Source organism: Prinia subflava, chromosome 4 (genome assembly GCF_021018805.1).
Source record: "Prinia subflava isolate CZ2003 ecotype Zambia chromosome 4, Cam_Psub_1.2, whole genome shotgun sequence".
Lineage (NCBI taxonomy): Eukaryota > Metazoa > Chordata > Aves > Passeriformes > Cisticolidae > Prinia > Prinia subflava.
The window spans coordinates 70,879,411-70,901,418 of record NC_086250.1 but is presented as its reverse complement, the minus strand read 5'-3'; the positions used below and the strand labels follow the sequence as shown (position 1 = coordinate 70,901,418).

At 42.5% G+C, this 22,008-nt stretch overlaps 1 protein-coding gene across 2 annotated transcripts in view; it reads right to left on the bottom strand.

Annotated features, from left to right (window-relative positions):
- Positions 1–22,008, bottom strand: part of MKLN1 (muskelin 1) — a 99,245-nt gene that overhangs the window by 35,333 nt on the left and 41,904 nt on the right. For both annotated transcript variants that reach the window (XM_063397119.1, XM_063397120.1), the window contains 3 exons: positions 17,342–17,419; positions 16,144–16,209; positions 8,099–8,211 (listed from right to left, as the gene is read on the bottom strand). In XM_063397119.1, coding sequence (XP_063253189.1) covers positions 8,099–8,211; positions 16,144–16,209; positions 17,342–17,419 — 257 coding nt within the window. The remainder of the gene's footprint in view (positions 1–8,098; positions 8,212–16,143; positions 16,210–17,341; positions 17,420–22,008) is intronic.

The following is a 22,008-nucleotide window of genomic DNA, read 5'->3' as shown; positions in this document are numbered from 1 at the left end:
ATAGTGAGAACTAATTTGTGGTCACTCAGTATTTAAAAGGAGGTTATAAAAAAGATGAAGGGGGACTTTTTACACAGGCAGATAATGGTAGGGCAAGGCAGAACAGTTTTAAACCAAAAGATGAAACCTTTAGATTAGCTGTTAGGAGGAAATTCTCTGCTCAGGAGGGTGGGGAGGCCCTGGCAAGGGGTGCCCAGAGAAGCTGTGGCTGCCCCATCACTGAAAGTGCCCAAGGCCAGGCTGGATGGGGCTTGGAGCAACCTGGGACAGTGGAAGGTGTCCCAGTGCATGGCAGGGGGTGGAATGAGTTGATCTTTCAGGTCTCTTCCAACCCAAACCACTCTGTGATCTTTAATTTATGTCAAGAAAGTTGCAGGAATGGTATGAAGATCTCGTGCAGGCTTTAGTTTACAGTCAAAAATAGAAGTCATCCAACCTTTGTGATTCAGCTTACAAATGCAAACAAGAGAAGTATTGAAGGAATACCCCAGTACAGAGTGACCTTGCAGCAAAAGGACAACAATTCTCTGGTATTTCTAACAAAAGGCACAATTCACCTGCAAACAAAGTGCTGCTCATACTGCTGAAATGTGCAAAAAATTGGAACTTCTTGAATTTTACCAAGTAAATTGTCAGTTTGTTCCACATCCACTGCTCAGCTCTGCTTTCAGTAGCTCTGATGAAACGTAACAGACGACCCACCAGAGCAGCAGAGCTTTCACCAGCTCCAAGATGGGCCCTCAGGACAACATCCCTCGTGTGCCGAATTTCAGTAACCCCATTAACAATTGCAGGATGTTGAGTGAGGTCATTTCTGCATGCATCACAAGTTCACGCTGTCCTCTCATTACCAGTAACAATGGCCAGCAAAGGTCCAGCCAAGAGAGATTTTTCCATGGACACAAACTACTCGGCTGAGCTACAGCCCCACTCGCACACCAGAAGGCTGAAAAAATTTAACTGGTTGCTTATAAACTGTTGAGCCACAAAGGTTACAAGCAAGACTACACTTTCAGAAGTTGATTTTTTTTTTGTAATTAATTGTCCTTGAGATGCCAGTGACAGACATGAAATTCTAAGTCTAAATCCTTTGACAGCCACAGGCTCTCAGATGTTTCTGAGAAAGTGAAGACTGTTTTGAACAGGTGATAAAAGAGTAGTTTGCACCCAAAGGTGTTAGCAAGTTGTAAAAGTGGCTGTTTAATTTCCTAGAGCCCAGTATCAGTTAGATCTCCATCACATGCACGGCCTGGAAAATTCACGGATTAAGTCCTATTAAACACACTAAGCTCTTTCAGGTAGGTCTGAATTCAACACATCATTGCACCAGCCATTGTGCCAGGAAGTTCTCTTGAGACACTCCAGAAATCTCAATTCCTAAGTACCTCCAAAACCCAGTTGCTGAAATACCTCAGTAGCAAGATCCACAAAAACTTACTCCATTTTCAAGCACGTAATTATCCAGACAATTTAGCTACAGATTTGTCTGTGATACCACTTGAGACTGCTTCCCCTATGTTACCACCTTGGGATAAGTGATATTTCTTTAGGGATTTCTGTATTTGTACAGATTGAGGAATGTTAATGTAACATTAATGTAACAAGTCTCTCGGTGTAGCTGAAATAAGACATTGCTCCCAAGGCAAAGCTGACTGGTCTGTGAAGCTATTTTACCACACAGGCAAAAGTGAGTGAAAGTTTTCCTTCCACCTCTCCTCTGCATATTCTCCTATTTCTTTGAAATCCTTCTCTTTGAATCCCTTCAGTGTGAAATGCTGGGGTCCTGGCATTCCAGCTGGCTCATCTCAAAGTTGAGATGAAAAAATATTTGTGTCTTTAAAAGCCAAAAGAATATAAATCAGAATTCCTTGTATCAATATCCACCTCCTCACTAAATCTTTCCCTGAAAATCCTGTAATGTCATTTTCCCCCAAGATGCATCCATAGCCACCCAAGAATGACTCTACACTGCCTCATCTACAATTTACAGGGAATTGCAAAATGCATTAGGATGATGCAATAACGTCCCAATAAAGCAATGTAAGTAAAATAAAGTTCCATTCCAGACCAGAGATCAGAGCATTAAACTCATCATAAGCTGCAGCTGAAGTGGTGATTTTTATCGGAACATAAACGCCACAAATCAACTCTGCCTGATGCATTACTTCAAGGACTAAAAGTAGTTTTACTTTGCAACTGAAAGCTTTATGATGACTTGGAAATTCAGCATAACCTGAGGACTGGCACGCACAGGTTCCAGGGCTGCCAGAGTTGTGCAGCCTCCAGAACATTGGGCACAAGGTATTTATTTAATGCTCCTTTCTCCACGAGACTGACTTGAACAGCAGCGTGTGGAGGAAAGGGACCTCCACACCTTCCAACATCTGGTGTGAGGAATAACTGAAGTTTGGCTGATTTTCTGGGCTTCTTTTCATGCTGGAAGCAAGAAATACAGGCTCCTAGTGAGGGAACTGAATAGCTTAAGACCCGAAGCTGTTTTCAAATGTGGATGATCTTTTCCTTAAAAAAATGTCAAAGTTAAAAAAAGACAAACAAACCAGGGTGAAGAGGACAGAACTCTGGAGGCAAACACGGCAGCATAAGCACATAAATTAGCTTTAAAAGCTGAAAACCTTTTCCAAAATATTTTAAAATAAATTATTTTTAAAAGCTGAGGTGCTACTCCCTCAACAGAGTCTTTTTGCTTTAGGCTGCCTAAGTGGAAATCACTGGGGATGTCAGTCAGGCATATGTGAAAGTCTCTAACATTCTGGTGAAAGAATACTGGCTTAGAACATTTTTACACCATTATGCTGCTAAACAGGGAGGAAAGTAAACCATTAGCCTGTGATATTTAGGATCAGCCTAGGATACTTTTCATTTGGTTCACTCCAGCATCTGCCGTCTTTGTCCCTACTTTTGTAGGCATTTGCACTATTTAGGAAGTTGGCTGCGAGGTAGGTCTGCAGTATCCAAGTTTCTTTCAGGGACAGCTGCCTTCTCCCTATGTGCTTTTGTGGCACCAGGCATCTCATACAACTGAGCATCTGTACCGCTGGAACTGCTCAGCAGCAGGACGTGGCACGTTCACTGCATTAGAGCTCCAGTCCGTAAACATGGCAATATTTGCAACAAAAAGCCCCTCAAGTCACTTGAAGTGTCTTCCAAACTGTATCACCATCTGTGGGAAGAAGTCAGTATCTCAGACTAGTTCAATTCCTACACTTCAAACAGCACAGGGGAAAGGTTTTACATTGATAAGCTCATGTACTGCTGCATCACACCCAAAGAAACAGTTAGAGGTGTCACAAAGTCCTACAAAAAATGTTTCTGTGGTAGTATGACACTGAAAGCTTTGGGTAAATTCATCCATTTCAACAAATGCAAAGAAGTGCAGGCAGAGGCTGGAGAAAATTTAACTGGAAATACAACAGCAGCTGAAATTCCCCCTGGCCCTCACCATTAGGAGATCTTTCTACACTTGTCAGCTTTTACTTTCAGCATGCTGGAAAAGCACTTGGTGCTCACAGTGAACTGTCACCTCACAATATACCCATTTTCTACATCATTTTGAACCTACTGAACAGGAGGCATTTGTTGACCTACACTTTCCTTCATTGTGAGCAAAGATTTATCCTCTCAAGCAGTTAAACCATGACAAGACCTTCACTTCCACCTTTAGTAAGGAAACATTTCAACAATTTTTGAGAGAAACACAGTGTCACTTAAACCTAACCCATTTCCACAATTTCCACATCCTTCATAGAGCTGATTTGTGAGCAGGGTTTTCCTCTGAAGAAACCAGAATGAGGATGAATCAATGTATTTTCCAAGATGCAGCACAGAAGGTACCAATCAGTGCAGTGACACTGTTTGAAGGGAGATTACCCCCATCTCTTGTCTCTAGGAAATGCTAAAACAAAGTACAGGAACACCAGAAACACACAAAATATGCCAACTATCACACTGCTTTAGTCTCATTTATCTGATCTCCAGAGGCATCAACATCCCTCAGCATTTTGATCCTATTTCAATATCTCCAGACTCTCAATTTACACCAAATGAAGACTTTCCTACACTTAAAACTCATGTCCTCCTGCACTAAATCTCACTAAATTACCCTTCAAAAGAGAAAGCTGCTGCTTGGAAACTAGAAAGAGAAATCAAAACACACACATTAAATTTCTCTATTAACTGACACTGGCCTAGAATAGAAAAGTCCGAGGAATGACAAGGTTTATTTTTTTAAAACTATCTATTCCCTAATCCTGAAGAGGTCTGTTGATCTACAGCCACTAAAAAAACCCTGAAGACAACAGCATTTGTCAGAACATTCCACTTGATTCAGGGTAGAAACTCTTAAAGGCTCTTAAATGAAATGCATTTTGGCTGTGCCTTGTGCCAGCTGATTCACAGGGCTGTCACACATTCCAGAGACAGAAGCTGTGGGTAAGCTGAGAGGTGCTGAGCTGCTCCATGGAGCATCTCCCTGGAAGGATTCAGGCTTGAGGATGAGATTTTGACAAGCACAGCAGGAATCCTGCTGGATCCATACACTGAAGGGATGGTGGGGTCTGTCTGTCCATCAGCAGCGCTGCTGTGCTCTCCCAGCAGCTCCTCCAGAACCTGTTTCTTCATGCTGTAAGTGATCAGCTACTCCAGCAGTGCCCTGAGCATTTTGTCCAGACATACAAGACAGACATAAGGAGCTGGAGCATACCCAGGGAAGAGAAGAGAGCTGGGGAAGGGTCTGGAGCCCCAGGAGAGGCTGAAGGAGCTGGGAAAGGGGCTGAGCCTGGAGAAAAGGAGGCTCAGGGGGACCTTGTGGCTCTGCACAACTCCTGACAGGAGGGGACAGCCAGGGGAGTCGGGCTCTGCTCCCAGGGAACAGGGACAGGAGAGGGAAAGGCCTCAAGTTACACCAGGGGAAGTTGAGCTTGGATATGTGGAAAAGTTTCTTCACTGAAAGCATTGTCCTGGAACAGACTGCCCAGGGCAGTGGTGGAGTCCCCTGGAGCCATGTGGATGTGAGACTTGGGGACATGGTTTAGTGGTGGCTTTGGCAGTGCTGGGAGAACAGATGGAGTTGATCTTAGAGAGCTTTTCCAACTTAACTATTCAATGATTCTATGAAAAAGAGCTACAGAAAAACAGCTTTGGTGGTCTAATTGTTAACAGAGCAAACAAATGCAACTTCAGGTGACAAAGACACACCTCACTGGGAAACTTGGAAAAACAGCAGCAAAAATGTTTTCTAAAAAGGTCACACAAGGTTTTCCCAATGCGCTGCAACAGAAGCTTCCAGCACCCTTATCCCAAAAGCATTACTGTGCATTATCCCTACAATAACACTGGACAGGATGCAACTTTCACCATATTTTACTCTTATCCAAGTTTAATTATTGAGCGGCTAATTTAAGCACTGTCACTGATTAATTAGAATAAAAAAGCCAGAACCAGAACTAGCACAATACAACAAAACAAGATTAAGCTCTACTGGAATCTACTCTGAATATTTTTTAAAATTCCATGTCAACAGACATTTCCTTTTTGCAAATTGTTTTGAGCAGTTGATGTCCCTATTAGAGAAACATCTGGAGTCTTTGTTTTTGAATTTACTTCTCAACATTTGAGATTGACCTTTTCATTTCTAAATCAGGTTTCATCCAGATCTCTTTGGAAAAAAAAACCCACAACCCACTGCTGGTTTCCAAGTACAGCAGCTGCCAGCTCACTGCACCTCTGAAAGTCACCAAAACCCTGATGTACACTTCAGGAGGCTTCCTGAACACTGCTGAACGTATCAGAATCATGGAATGGTTTGGTGGAAAGGGACCTTAAAGCCCATCCAGTGCCACCCCCTGCCATGGGCAGGGACATCTTCCACTATCCCAGGCTGCTTCCAAGCCCCATCCAACCTGGCCTTGGACACTTCCAGGGATCCAGGGGCAGTGACAGGTTCTCTGGGCAACCTCAGGGCCTCTCCACCCTCCCAGCCAGGAATTCCTTCCCAATATCCCATCTATCCCTGCCCTCTGGCAGTGGGAAGTAATTCCCCCAGGTCCTGGTACATTGTGCCTTTGTCCCAAGTCACTCTCCAGCTCTCCTGCAGCACTTTTAGGCACTGGAAGGGGCTCTGAGGTCTCCCTGGAGCTTTCTCTGCTCCAGGTGAGCAGCCCCAGCTCTGCCAGCCTGGCTTCAGAGCAGAAGTGCTCAAGTCCACATCGCTGAGACCTGTCAAGCTTCTCATCCACCAACACCCCAAGTCCTCCTCCTCCTCAGGGCTGCTCTTGGATCCATTCTCTGCTTGGCCTCTCTGTTCTTGGAATTGCCCCAATCCATGTGCACGACCTTGTACTTGGCCTAGTTGAACTCCACAAGGCTCAAAGGGGCCCCACCTCACAAGTTTGTCACGGAGAGTCCTTCCAGAATTCCCTTTCCAAAGCCACCCACATTTCTCCACGCTTTTCTCTGTTAAGTACATCCCTTCTTCGAACTTCCTCATACATTCAACAAGTCTCCACTTTTTAAAACTCCTCTTTCCTCCTCTCCCCGCAACCCTTCCCATCTTCCATCTGAATTTCCTGAGCTTTCATAACACTCTGCTAACCTTTTTCCCTCCAAAATCCCTTTATTATCGTTTAATCACATCAACTCACACCTCTTCTACTGTGTCTCCTCCACAGCTCTCTTTTTGTGCATCTCTCCTTCCTCCCATCCTTACCCTGCTGGAGTCAGGCACGAGGAACCTGGAGAGAAAATATCCCAGCCAGGCTTCCTAAGCTTTAGAGAAACTCAACCAGATGTGGCATGACCCCAGCAAGAAGGAAATAAATCCCTTAAATACCAGACTGACCCACACTGGTTTGTGCAAGAATAAAAGCAGCCCCTTTTTGACTAAACAGAACATAAATATAACAATTTTACTTCTCCACAGCTCTGTTTTGACACAAACCAGAGTATCACGTTCAGTTTTGGTACTGCCCATTTTTAAAGCATGTTCCAATCACTAAGTACATGACACAGAGATTTGAGGGCTACAGGAAATGCCTGTGAGATTTTATTCTTTTTTTTTTTTTTTTTAACTCAGGCTATTTGTTCTGCTTGATTACAACCTCTAAAAAAACCTTTGCCATGAAAAAAATGAGAATATTAAAGCGTTTAATCTGGTAAGGAAGCTCACAAAATTAGCCGTGACAAGAAACTGAGAAATACAAATGAGAAACAAGATGTTTTTATACTGTTTTCAAATAGCTGAGGAAATCAACCCCTGAAAAGTGGTGGATCTCAAACTTCTCACACCTCCAAGAAGACGTGGCATGAATTTTCCTCTGACAAACAAGTAATGAACTCATAATACAATAACCACAAAGAACTTGAAGATTTCAGTGTACAGTGAAATGACTACACAAGCCAGAGGTCTTGGACTTCTTTTGTCTCGTCCCATAACCCAGGCTACATTCATTTCAGGTTTCATACGTCAAATACTGAGCAAAACAGGCCAAGGAAAATGGTTCAAATGAATTCCACGAAAGCTCTCGGGCTTGTGTAGCCTTTGGCAGTAACCCCTGTCCTCTGGATTTCCATCTGGTAGTTGTCCATTTCTATTCATTTTTGACAGAAGCTAAAAAAATAAACAATTTGTTGATGCTCCAACATCAGGATTGGGTCTGAAATGTTCATTAGCAAGTTCTTGGAACCTTCCAGTGGGAGGTGTCCCTGCCCATGGCAGCAGGGCTGGAACTGGATGATCTTTAAGGTCCCTTCCAACCCAAAACATTCTGTGATTCTGTGATAAGTCTGGTTGTTCAGCCACACAAAATTATTTAACTCGTGGTCTGCTTGCTGAGCTGATTTTTTGGCTGATCATTTCTGCTTTTGAGAAATAAACCTTTCCCCTCCAGGAATCTTAACACTTCAAAGCCACCTCCAGCTCGTATTTTCCCCACACAAGCATTTCAAAAGTCTTCAGAACTTGAAGGTCTGAACTCTGTGGCTCTCACCTTATACTGCTCTTCAACACAAGTACTTTAGTAGGGGCATTTTTGAGGGCAACCATTGATGTATTTTTAAAAATATAGATGTTTGCAGAACTTACCTCTTTCTCAGTATCCCTGGATATACAGGTCCACTGGTTTTCCTTCACACTGTATGCCCAGAAGTCAGCCAGATCCTGAGTTCCATCCCAGCCACCAAACAAATAAACAGTTTCTATTAAAAGAAAAAAAAGGTAATTTTATTTTAAAAAGACAGTGTGTTTAAACAGGCTAATACCTACAAAACATCTGTGACAAAGACAAACTATCAGAAGAGAAATTTAAACTCTTTTTTTTTTACTTAAAACACCACTCCTCTTTGAATGGAACTAGTCATCAAGACAAAAATGTGGTTTGGTTTAGTAATGGAAGATTTTAGGATTGATAGACAGCCAATTCTCAGAGTCATTTTCTATTTCTACATTTACATAAGAGGCAATCAAACCCACAGCCTTCTGATTAAAATTCCAGACAGACAAATGAACAATATTTAACATTTTGGATCCTGTGCATGTAGTCTATCAATGACATCTCAGCCTGTGCCCTGTTTGGCACAGGATTTATACATCAACAAGATTTTGGAGATAGCAGAAGCAAAGTTTTTCTGTTTAGTCCATCCCTTAGATAGAAAAATCCACAAAATCCTCTTTAAGGGAAATGTCTTGCATAAAGTAACTTACCTGATGCCACAAAGCCAGTGAGTAGTAGAAGACACAAATTTAATTCAGTGTTTCAGGGCTGTCACCTCAAACCCACAACTGCTCTGTGTACAGCAAGTTCTAAGGCTTCCCAGACTCACTGATAAAACCAGATGAAGCCTTTGAAGAGGGGAAGCATTTAAGAAAGGAGTTTCTGTTCTGCCATGGAGAGATAACCAAACTACTCCCATTACAGAAATAGCGCTATCTGGTCTCAAATTCTAAAAATACCTCATTTTTAGACTGCATTAAAACACAACACAAAGCCAAGTTCAAGAAGAACAAGCTCCTCAAGACTTGCAGAGCTTTGAAAAACTCCTTTAAAATCTACAAACAACTTCTGTTATGGAGGTAATGGCCAATTTTTAATCCAACCCCAATTAAAGCACGGAGTTAGAGCACGATTATAAAACGGGACTAGTCCCTGACCCTTACCTACCATCAGGATAGTGGTCATCACCATGGAAAGGTTACCCTGGTTCATTAACTTTAATTACCCTTCCTCCTGGACTCAGGGCTTCCAGTGTTCCCTGCAAAGAGCAGGTCCCTTTGTGCGCATAAATTCTCACAGCTCACAAAACCCACATTACCACAACAGCTTCATTGATAGCCGAGAAAAATAAAAGATTTGGCACCAGCTAAAAATCCTACTGGGGCCTTGCCAAAATGTCAGGCCTGCCTGGAAAGGCTTTGTTGGCTCACATGAAATTTAATAGCAAACCTGAATGACTCCGATGAAAACTCAGATTTTGGAATTTACCTAACCCAGGCTGACAGAATTCAATGTGAGCAATGAGAGAGGAGCACGGGCACCCAGCTGGTGCTGAGCATCCCCAGAGCAACACCCTGAACATAAGTGGACATGAACTCTGTGCCAGACCCATTTTTCATCATGAAATAAAAAACTATAGCTCAAATGAAAGAAAAGCTCCATTACTATCTAGACCCAACAAAAAGAATTTTTTGGTTTCATGCCTTATTGCAGAAACATGCAGATTTTAGAGAAAGATTCCATGTTTTAAAAGGATTATTTCTTAAAACATAAATGCATCTGTTCCTGGTAATGTCAAGTAAATAATTTTTTTATAGTTCTCCTAAAATTTGGAAAAGTTTTCCCATGGTATAAAGCAAAAAACCAGTTGTTTGGTGGTTTGTGGGATTGTTCTTGTTTGGTTGGGGTTGGGTTTGATAGTTTTTGTTTGGTTTGGTTTCAGTTTTTTGGGGATTTTAAAGTTTTTTTGAAGTCAAGCTTCACTCTATTTCCCAATCAGTATCACTGCTTGTTTTTTAGCTGTTAATTCAGATTTTATGGGAGGGTTTTTTTCACCCTGCATGCAGAGGGACAGATCTCAAAGGCTAATATTCAAGGAGAGGACAGAGGCCACAAACCCCAGGCAGCAGCAGTGGGGCAGCTCCAGGGGAGCCCAGCAGTCTCACACCAATATAACTCTCGTGGCACTGGGGAACACAAGGAGGAAAGGATCCTCCCTCTGCATCCAAGCAATATGGAACACAGCAGAATTGATGCTGCTTTATTAAAGCAAGTCTCTATTCAGCTTTAGGTGCAGAGCAGGAGAATTTTCAAACCTAGCTGCAAGGCAACAAGAAAAAAACATGAAAGCAATTATATTTACCCAAAGCTTTTACCAGCTACGTTTAGGAAGTCAAATTTCTCCTCCAGCATCCTCAGCTTATTTCCTCTACATTTATTTCTGAATACAAATTCAACACTTTGAATTAAATATGTTCTGTGAGTATTTCTAAACTGCTTGCTCAGTCAAAAATTTTTCTGTAATGTCTGAATTCTTTTCTTCCCTTATTCTCTAGATGATTAAAAGGTGCCAGATAAGTCCTCAAATTAGAGGACGTACATTCCCAACAATCAACATATTTCCTGTCAACCTCTCCTTAATTTCTATTTCTCAGAAAAGTAGCAAAGCAGCCTTCTCCAACCCATTAAATATCAAAATTCTTGGGGTGGTTTCAGTCCAGGTTCATCACACACTCTCAAGGACAGCTCTCTCACTCCTGTTAACTCCATTTTCTCCATGTGGTAAAATCCTTGGTGGGATTCTGGCACAGGAGGCCTTCCTCAGTGAATACATCCCAGTCCTGGTGACATATTTAACAACATTCTTTGGTCAGGTGGTATTTCCATGTCTCTGCTGGAACAGTTCTCCACGGCATAAAAAAGAATTGTGGACATACAGCATCTCTGCAAGGTCCATCAGTCAATCCCCTAAATTCCTCAGAGGAGGGCTAACTTCAGCAGAGACCACATTGCCCAGGGAATTATTCAGTTATACTTTGAGTATCTCCAAGGATGGACATTTCAGAGTGGATCCCTGCTGCAATGACTGATTAACTTCATTACAATCTTTCCCCCTAATATCTAACAGGATTTGCCCTCCCTGTCCTTTATCCTATCCTCTACTCCCCCCCAAAATGAGCCTGGCTATCTCCATGCTCTCACCAGAAGCTGAAGACAGCTCTAGGATCCTCCCAGGAATCCTTTTTCTACCAGATGAATAAAACCAGCTCCCTGAGCATCTCCTCACACATCACACGCTCCAGCCCAGACCACCCAGTTTGGCACAATCCTTATTGTCCCAGAGAGCCCAAACCAGGCACAGCACTCCAGAAGTGTCCCCAGGTACCCAAAAGAGGAACATCACCCTCCCCTCTCCCTGCTGACCGTGCTCATGCTGGTACAGCCCAGCAGGAGAGGCAGGCCTTCGATGCCACAAGGACACGTCGCTGACGCACATTCTGCTTCCAGCGCCCTGCAAATCCCTCCATGCAGGCAGCCCCCAGCCTGTCCTCCTGCACAGCTCTCACAGCCCAGGGGCAGGATCAGAACCTTACAATGCTCTCCTGCAGCTCCTCAGGGTCCCCTGAGCTCCTGGCCCTGCTCCCCAGTTCACCCTCCCAGTCAGCTGCCAGCACAGACTTGCTGGGGCTGTGCTGGAGCATCACTGTCCCTAAAACTATGAAGGATTCCTCTCAGAAATAAAAACCAATCAAGGTGTAAGATCTCTCAAAAGCCTTCTACAAAAGGATGTCACTCCCCCAAGTAGCACCCACACCTTTAGTTACGTGCCAGCAGTGCTGCCCACTTTGCAAGGAGCATTTAAGATCACAAATATAAAACCAGCTCTCAATCTTCTTGCAGCATCACACCCCTTGGCTTCTGAACCACAGTTCAGCTAGATACAAGTTGGCTGAATACAAGGGGTTGTTTTTAAGGATACGCATACAGTCTCAAATGTGAAAGCCCCATGAAGTTGAGTAACCTCCAGGATTCAGCAGCTGTTTGTGTTTCAGAGCTTAGAAGCCATCTGTGTTTTGTTTCTGAGATCCCTTCATCCTGTACACAAGTCTTGTCTTTAAATATCTTATGGATAGCAGTGTTTTCCTCAGGCAAAACAGCATCCTTCATGTCTGCTGCTCTCTCTTCATCTTTTTCATCTTTCCATGCTGCTTTTGAGCCAGCCTTGTCATTTCTGCTGTGCTGCCCACGTATGCAATGGGCACCCTGGGCCCAGTGCTCTGAATCTCCCTCTGTTCCCAACCTACAGATTTGTCCTCATTTATCTAATGGAAGGAAGCAAACAGAATTCCTTCGGACGAAAGAAAAAGCAAAATGATGTACAACCAAAATTACACAGCAGTTGCACTTCAGTGAGAGAACAGAGGTGCCATATCAATAAAGACCATTTCACTAATGTTTTCCCTCAAAAAACTGTTTCACTTGCCAAAGAGAAGAGAAATGGAGACAGAAGAAAAATCATGGTTGCTTTGCTGTTATTTCTAAAGCAGGCTCATGGGAAAACTTCAACATTTAAGAAAGCCTGATATAATACCAAATAGCCTTTTTTAATAGAATGATTTCTACATAGTCCGTATTTCTATTGTTACCAAAACAATTACATGGCTTTATGGACTGCACTGTCATTCACTGGGTCTGCCCTGCATGAGCAGGCAAGGTCAATTCCACCTTGCCATGGAATTGTAAACCACATCTCCAAAACACAACACACATACTGTTTGTAAGTACTGACATTACTCCTTAAAACTTGCTTTTGGCAGTTCACTTACCCATTCCCTCTTTCTTCCAGAATAAGCACTGGAATTTTGAAATATGTGGCATATCTGACCCATAAGGAGGCCAGGGAGGGCAGACTCAAGGAGCTGTTAATGAGGAACCAGCGCCAGATGCAGACACCCTCATCCAAAACTGCATTAGGGCTCAATTCCCTGAGATCACAGCTCTGCACATGAGCCTGTGTGTTACTGCCACAGTATTTCCCCACACAAACAGCCTCTCATGTCTGACATGCAGCTCTGTGACTCAGCTCTGTGTTCTTTTGTAGTCTTGGGGTTGTTTGGGGCATAGTTTTGTTTTAATCTATGTACATACTACTCAAATACTTCCCCTTCCTTGTGGGATAGCAGAGAGAACTCTCCAGCCTCCCACTGGGGAGCTGCATGAGAAATGCACCTTGTGGGGAAAAGCAGGAGTAACAGGAGCTTTCTGTTTTCATTTGCAGCCTAGAGCTTTAAAGTACCTAACAGTGGTTCCAGCTGTAACTGTGAATATCTCTTAGTTTATGTTTCTGCACATCTATACAAATCCAACTTCCTAATTCTGCCCTCCAGAGTCATTCCAGTCTGAGTGCTAATGTGATTAAAATGGTGGAGGGTGTGGGAATCACTAACTTCCCATTTTTAATTTCTCAAGTTTTTTATCTAGGAAGACATCAGGCTGCATTCTCAGTTCTGCATCTCACAATGCTCCATTTCAAATTGCTTTAAGAGTTTTCCAAAGCATCAGGAACACTGCACTTGCTCAGTCAGCTGTGGCAGGTACTAAGAACAGGAGTATCAGATGGAAATGAGCTCCAGCACAAGTTCCTGCCTGCCAGCAGCGATGCTGAATTCTCTTTCAGTTACTTTCAGCCCACTCTAAGTGACAGATAAACAGATAAAGCAGTTTAGAACAAGTTAATCCATGTCCTACCCAAAACTGATTTAAAAAATCTCAGTGATTTCATGCACTAGCAGCACCTTAAGATCTAGTTCAGCTACTCACCAACCCATACCCTCTATCTTAACATCAGCACGTGCATCCAGTAAGCTCAGTACTATTAAATTACAATTATTTTTCTAGTCAATAATAAGTGGTTAAAATCTCCTTGAAGTTAATCAAAATGCTGAATCATTTATAGTTCATTTATAGCTACAGCAGGTCTGACCATCAGAGATGAAAATTTGCTTCCAGCACTTAATTCTACATGATATGAAAATTCAGAATCTCCTTGTAAGTACGATTTTGCTGCTTCACTTCACTTCACTTCCAAAGATTCAAGTTGAAGAAAATACTGATTTTTGAGAAGGACCTCACTCCTCTAAGAAGGAGTGCAAAGTGAGATGATTTTTCTTCAGTTGCTAAAGCCTTCTGAAAAAACCCACTCAGGAGGGAGAATGTCTTTGAAGGGAAGAGTACACCAGTGCTCCCTTTTCCATTAACACTGGATCTGTCCAAGGTTAGCCAGGAAGCTTTCCAGCTCCAGCCTGCAAAATACATTCTGACATAACTGGCTAAACTCCCACCAGCTCATTAAACTCCACCTATATTCAAAAGGAAAACTCCAGCAATCAGTAATGGGAAACAGCCCCAAAAACTTCCCCTGGCCTGTCATGAGCCAAATTTAATGGCAAAACTGATCATCTCAAAAACATTTCAGCTATTACGAGCCTCAGTGGACCTGGATGCAAAACTGAGAGCTACTTCCCAAACAGCCCATAGGGAAACTTTGGGAAGTATCCCACCACCTATAAATAGAGTTACAGCAAGAAAGAACCACCATGAGAGAGGGAGGGAGATCCAGGACTCCACCTCTGTGAGTACTGTGCAGCCAGATTTGTGCAAGTAAAAAAAAAATAAAATAAAAATTTGAATATATTTGGTACATTTATAACATACATCATAGATATATTTCCATAAATAATATAAATACTAATATATATGCAAAACACACATATATCCAAAGTATATAATATATATACTTTTTATATACAATACATACAAAATAGATCAAGCAATATTAAAAAATACATGGATGAGTTTCACTACCGTGTTAAAGCAGAGTGAAAATGAAGTCCAAGGTAGAGCTGACAACCTTACCGGGACTTAAGAAAAACAAGAGGAATGGAAAGGAAGGCTCACACTACCATGGATATTTTATTTTCAGGAGGTGTGCAGGACTATCATTTCCAAGTTGACAAGGATCATGTTTCCTCCACCCTCTTGTGAAACACTCACTACTAATTCCCGAGGCCACTAGGGAGCGTTCCCAGCCTCTGCATAGACAAACACCAGCAAATCCTCCAGCCGTGTTTTGTTCTAATCAATCTCAAACCTCTCCCCCCAAATGAACGAAGTTTACTCTCCTACACCAAATAACTTGAGTGCTTCCTCCAGAGCAGTAACTGCTCTGAGCAAAAGCCAGAGGCTGCAGCTACTGCTGGATTTTTGCTTGCTCACTATGACTTAGCAAATTACTCTGGAAGGTCCTCTCCTGTCACATGCTCTGTCCCCGTCCTGTGACCACAACAGACACGGCCATGGGCATTTTTTTTTGCCAACTCCTTCAATGCCACCCTATATTCCTGTCCAATACCCACACCCTGATCTTGTTTCTCCCTTCCCAAGAACAATCCTTTCCCTCACACAGCAAAGACTCGGGCAGATGCTTTCCTTATTTTAGTAAGGACTGACGTAGCACAGAAATCTGATTAAGTAACAGACAAAGATATAAAAAATTATGCAGAACAACAATCACTGGAACAGTTCCTGATACACCACCCCACTTTCTTTTCTCTGCAGGTTCTCTGAAGCAGAGGCTGAACCATTTCTGAATTGCTACAGGAAACATTTTTGCAAAAGATGTCTAAAGAATTATATTTAACAGGAGTTTCTTGCACACTGTGGAAATTAGAAGCCACTCCAACCAAAATACAAGGGATGTTTCAACACATCAGATCTATTGCTTGAGCACAGCCTGTAGCAGATAAGGGAAATTATTATCCTGAACTTCTCTTCTCTTGTTTGAACTCTGGCTCTAAGATGGTAGGAGGAACAAAAAATTAAAACCAATTGTTCTTGGTTTCTTAGTTAAGACAAGACAATGGCTAAGGCATAACACAGAATTATTAATGAAGAAGGGGAAAGGCAGCTGGAATACAGATCCAGAGAGGAAGCAGAGCATTTAATCCAACTATTAGAAAGTGAGATTTTTTTTCTCAAAACTGAAGCTAACACAGTGTCTAAAGAAAAACACATTTGCATATTAATCTGGAAAATAACGGATTAAATAATTTAGTTAAGAAATGTAATAACTACTCACCTGTCTGCACATCTATAACCATCTGATGGCCACCTCTCATCCCAGGCCGACTGTCTTCCCCGTCACCTTCAGAAAAAGAGGAAAGGGAGAGTTTTCCATTGTAAGACTTTTTAAACCAAAGGAAGATACAGCTTCAACATGGATGCAGAGGAATTGAGTAACTCACCATTCTTTAAACACTGGCACGATACTTTTTCCAGGTGATATTTTTGTGCATTATAAAACTGTACAAAGTTTTATACTGAATTATCTGGTGAGTGACAGTACAGAGAGCAGAAGTGAATACTGCAGCTCCCAGTGCCTTGGAAAGGAGCTCCAACATTCCTGATGCACTCAGGGAACACAAAAGAGCTCTGAGCTGTCCTTGCAGCTCTCCAGCAAGGACGACACAGCCACCCTTTGTCTCCCCTTCCACCTCTCCCCACCTGAGCTGTGAGATCTGATACTCAAATGACAGGGAAATGAACCCCTGGCATGGCAGCAGGAGGAGATGTAGGCAGAGAGCACAGTCAGCTTTGCACCAGCCATTCTCACATATAAGGGAACTCCAACTGTCCAATTAAAGCAGCTTTACAACCACTTAATGTATCTTAAAGCATTCAGGACAGGTGACACAGATAACCCCTCCCAAGGGGCTTGGGGACAGTGCTCCACATCTGGCAATTGTCACCCTGGATCCTACATTTGCTCTGTGACAATAATTTTTGTACTCTGCAGTTAAGGATGCTGCTATAGGTCTCCTCTCAAGGCAGACAGGAATGGGAAAGATCCTGCAGTTTGGATTTACTGTGTAACAGATCAAGACTTCAAAAGGTCGACCTAATTCAAAGTACTCCCCGTTAAGATAATGTATTTATTTGCCAACTCTTCACTCTAAATTGAAGTTACATCAATTCCATGTGCTAAATCCCATAACACAGATAACTGTTCTCATGTTTAACCAATATTCTGAGATTTGTTAGTGAACTGATGGTCTATCCTAAAGTTACCACTTCTATTCCTGCAGAGTTCCTTACTCAACCAGAGAGCAGGCTGAATGCCATTGAATTTGCAGACAAATGCAACTTCTTCAGAGAAGAAACCATTCCCTAGAACTCTCCTAGAGGAGACTTTCTTGCATCATTTTCTTGCTCCATATACTCCGAGGAACAAGACAGAACTGGCAGTACATGAATTCTGTCTTAAGAAATGTCCTTACCTTTGGTGCTTTTGGGGATAATCTGCCCCCAGCGAGGTTTGTACTCTTGCTGACTGATATACTGATTGAACAAGCCATCTGCAAAACAAAAATTTTGCTGGATAAAACATTTATGCTTCCATTATAGCAAACTCACTTTTAATGTGGGTAACTTCAGCCTAACTCAATCCAGTATGCCACTCCAAAGCCTCCACTTTCAGTGAGTTCTCCATTATGTGTCAGTTAGTTTGTTAAACTTTTGTTAGTTGGTTAAACTTTTGTTAGTTTGTTAATGAACTAAATGTGCAAGCACTAAAATAAAAAGAATACTTGCTACTAGATCAATCAGGAATTATCCAGTTTGCCTGCCAGGTCGTGCCAAGTGTCTATAAATCTCCAGTGTGGTGTATTTAATTAAGAATAGAATCCCTCCCCCTTATTTAAGCAAAAGGAAAGTTGCCAGTGCATATAAAATTCAACCATTTTAGTGCACGTTAAGTTGAAACTAGGTCAGACAGCATCTCTGGAGCTTCATCTGAGAAGAGAAGGGAAGCAGAGCAGATTGTTTAAATCCTGTGATACGGGACAACCAAGCACTGGATGAAAAACAAAACAATAGTTTTGTTTCAACTCTTCAGAGAGTTAAGCAAGAGGAGCAACAGGGGAGGGGTTAGATCCCAGGCCAGATGTGCCAAGTGCATTTCTGTGAGCAGCACCAGCTCCAGCACTTTACCCACACTTCCCTTGTGCCTTCCACCTCTTCAGCACCCAGAGGCCAGCTCCTAATCCTGTTCAGATGTTATCACACAACCACCAACTTTCTGTAAAGGAGACTTGGAACAGCCACACTCCCTGGGACTGCTCTCCAGTCTGGGAAGGGCTTGGCACGTGAGGAACAGCACCAATGCTGCTTTTCTTCAAATGTCTCCTCTGAAACACCTACCTCACCTTCTGTAGCACAACAAACCATGAGAGCACCTGAGCACTGTTAGCCTGGCTACATCCCACCCATCACCCACCCTCTCAACTCACAAACTCTTCCTAAAAAATGTTTCTGCTGTATTAATGTATTCATGCAATACCTGGAAAAAAAAATAGGAATTTAATAGATGATCAATGCCTCTGCTTATTTATACAAAAGCCTTTTGTAGGTATATAGGCAAAAAAAGAATGATCCTTACTGAACACATCTCTATTTATTTATAAAAAGGTAAAAATCTTTGTTAAGCATGACACAAGGCTCAGAGAAAATTTTGAAGTGTTTCCTGGCATCCTGTAGTTTGTCGTGACTGAAATGCAGGTTTTAATTAAAACCCAAGCCAACAAGTATTTCCTGGGAGAAGATGAATGCTCTATTTAGAGACCATCTAACAGGAAAACAAGGGCACTCAAGAGCTCCTGAAAGGTGATGAGTTTGGTCTGAAAATATAAAACTTCCATAAACTCAGCTGTGCAAGTTTTTCCAAATAAATACTCTGAAAACAGGGCAGATTTTACTTTCACCTCAGAGCCAAAACCAGCAGCTCTCTCCCCACATTAGGTAATCGAGGAAAGCCAGAAGTTTGCTCAACGTATGTAGAAAGAAAAGTGGTTTATTTTTGGTTTAATAGCAGGGTTCTTAACTCCCACTTCTTCAGCATTTATGAAGTTGGGACAACACACAAGAGGCTTGAAGCTTGAGATCTCATAAATTCTGATTCAGAAAAGCCTGGCCTATTAGAACAAATGCATGTGCTGTAAGAAATCCCACAGTGACTCAGCCACAAACCAAGACAGAAACGCAGCTTTTTGGTTATCGTTACAGCCTTGGGTCTGCAAGACAGAAACCAAAACTGTATTCATCCCTATGGCACCCAATAGATAATTGGACATAAATAGCTCAAAAGGATATATTACACCACATAGGATCTGAAAGGGTGATTTAACCTTTCTCCCATGCTCTACACCCACAGGCTGCACTTGTCAAGATACGACACTGCTCCCCTACTGCGCCTCCAGCCTCCTTTAATAATGCTTCTTGTCTTCCATGGGACACTGGTTTGGATATACTCCAGCTTGCTTCCCAGAAATGTTTCCTTCTGCTGGAAGCAGTTCCACATTCACTCTACTTGCGTTGCAAACCAGCAGCAGCTTGTTTTGGAAGCTGAATCACCACCTGTCTGACACCACCAGGGAAAAAAAAAAGAGGATTTCTAGGTGGATTCTGTACCCGATGCCAGACCTACGCCAGCGCACTCCTTATGTTCCTTGTCAGGAGAGCACTGCTGACCAAAAGGTCTCCAAAGCTCCTGTGAGGCACTGAGGATCAGATCTAGGCCTGCTCAGGTCTGTCAGCTGTTCCCAATGAATCAGGAGTTTAAAATAAATTCAAGACTCTTGTAAAAAATAAAAAAAAAAACCAGCGTCAGGTGGAAGTTTTTAAATGAAGTGTTTTCTCTCGCTCCGGAGACCTCTCACTTCAATGTCCATGTTTACTAAAATTACAGCCAAAAACACGACTCTGTACTATTTTCAAGCCCTTTGCAGCAAGTCATGACGCATTTTGGATGTAACAACACGAAGTTCACCGTGATTAAAGCTCAGTAAATTCTGCCTCCCTGATAAGTCTTTATTTTGCCAGCCAATTGCAGGTTACCCAGAAAGGATTAGGACAAACATTGCAGACAAAAATATTTAACTTGCTGAAGCCAATCAGGAACAAGTTGTATAAAGTTTGGGGCTTTTCAGACAACACACATCTCCAGGTAGGGTTGCTGAAATCTATTCACTTCACTGCCAATGGCTCAAAAACCTTCAGAGTGACATTTAGCCCATGACTTCTGGGATCTGGGGTTTGAGATTTTAAGATTTTTCTCAAAGCAAAGAAAAGTAGCCAAAATACCTAAACAGTCTGGGGCTTTTTTGAGTCACAAACTACATTCTAAAGAACACCTGAAGGAAAGAAAGGTTCTACCAGATAAAAATCCAGCCATTACTTGACAATTTCCTCAAGACATGTGTGAAACAAGGAAACAGACAATTTTTTCCCAGCCTCAGAGCAGTAATAATTTCTTGCACTTTGTTCTTCATAAAAATGAAACAAGGTTTGCTCTCAAATCCATGTAAGTTATCATTCTTCTACATAAACCCAACCATTTTTTCCCAGAGGCTTTGGATCCCTAGCCAGCCTCTCCCCTCCATATATCCCAGTATACAGAACAGCTTTCTCAGAACCAATTCCAAACAATATTAGATGGTAAAATTCAGGTATACGTGTGTGTCTAGAGGGAATACAATTGTTCCTGTGCATCCTGTTCCTGTGAATCATGAGTTCTGGGAGACACTGGAGCCTGCAGGCTGTGCATCACAACTTCTTGTTTGTCGCACAGGACTGAGCTGTCACCAGATAAACACATGTCACATACTGACACGAGCGGTGCCAGAAGGAACACCTCAGTCCCTGGAATACTAACAGGAAACAAGCAGCTCTTCCAGCCATTCCAAGCAGCTTTCCATGTCTACAGGAGCTGCGAGTGGTTCAACCAAGCAATTTGCACTCCACATACTCTCTGCAGGAATATTAAGCAGATTTTTTCCTTCAATAATATAGGCCCGAAAGCTATAGGAATGGATCCAAATGTGAAGCATTTGAACCAAGTCTGTGAACCAGCTGAGATTTAGGGAACCTTTTCTTTCTGAGACGAAGTCAGGCAGCTGCCAGAGTTTCCATTTGCCCATTTTCTAAGTGTAACGCACAAGTCAAAAGAATCAGTGGGGAAAGTGTGGCTGCCTGCCACCAAGCTCTCAAAAGAAATCATCTGGTGATGTGAGGTGGAAGACAGCGTTCATCATTAGCAATGCAAAAGAACAAGAGTTAGCTCTGCCAGCACTAATTCTTGACCACCTACTCTTTTTCTACATGACTAAGCCTATGGAAATAGCCCACGAGAGATGCAGAGCATTGCACTTTGTCAATACCCAGCCCTGCAAATCCCAGCCTCTCCAGAAGACATTTTAGGCTGAACTGAGTGTGCAGTATCTCTGTCAACCTCACTGCACTTCTGTTTATGCCTTTAAGGCAATGAACTCCCAGATCAGAAAGCGGTCAGGAGTTCACATATTCATGCCCAGTCTGCAATAGAACAGTTGCTCTTTGAACGATTTCAGGGATAATTTAAGGATCTGTATGTCTCAATTAACTCTACACTCCAGCTACACTACACAGACACAGGACTAAAGTTAATCCTCTTTTATTTGGAAAAACAACACATCAGACAGGAGTTCAGTGGTAAGAACACCCACACCTTAGAGACTAAGCAGCAAGATACCGAGACTTCACAACAGAGCTGCTAGGAAAGTAAAATGATAAAAAAATCCTCACAGAATGGCCTGGGTTGGAAGGGACCTTAAAGACCATCTAGTTCTAACGCCCATGCCATGGACAGGGGCACCTTTCTCCAGACCAGGCTGCTCAGAAAATGCTGGGGAGCTTGACAGATGCAGGACAGAGTAAGGACAGGTAACTGGAAGACCACAGGGAGTAGGTAGTAGGAATACTGCAGGAGAAGGTGCTGAAGGCTGAAAGCCTCTATTCCCATCCTACCAAGAAGAAAATGCTGTTAATATTCAGCACCTTGACTGTCACAACTTCAGACAAATTGTTCCAGCTGCAATTTGGGGGGGTTTGTGGCTATCAGAAGAGGTTTGTC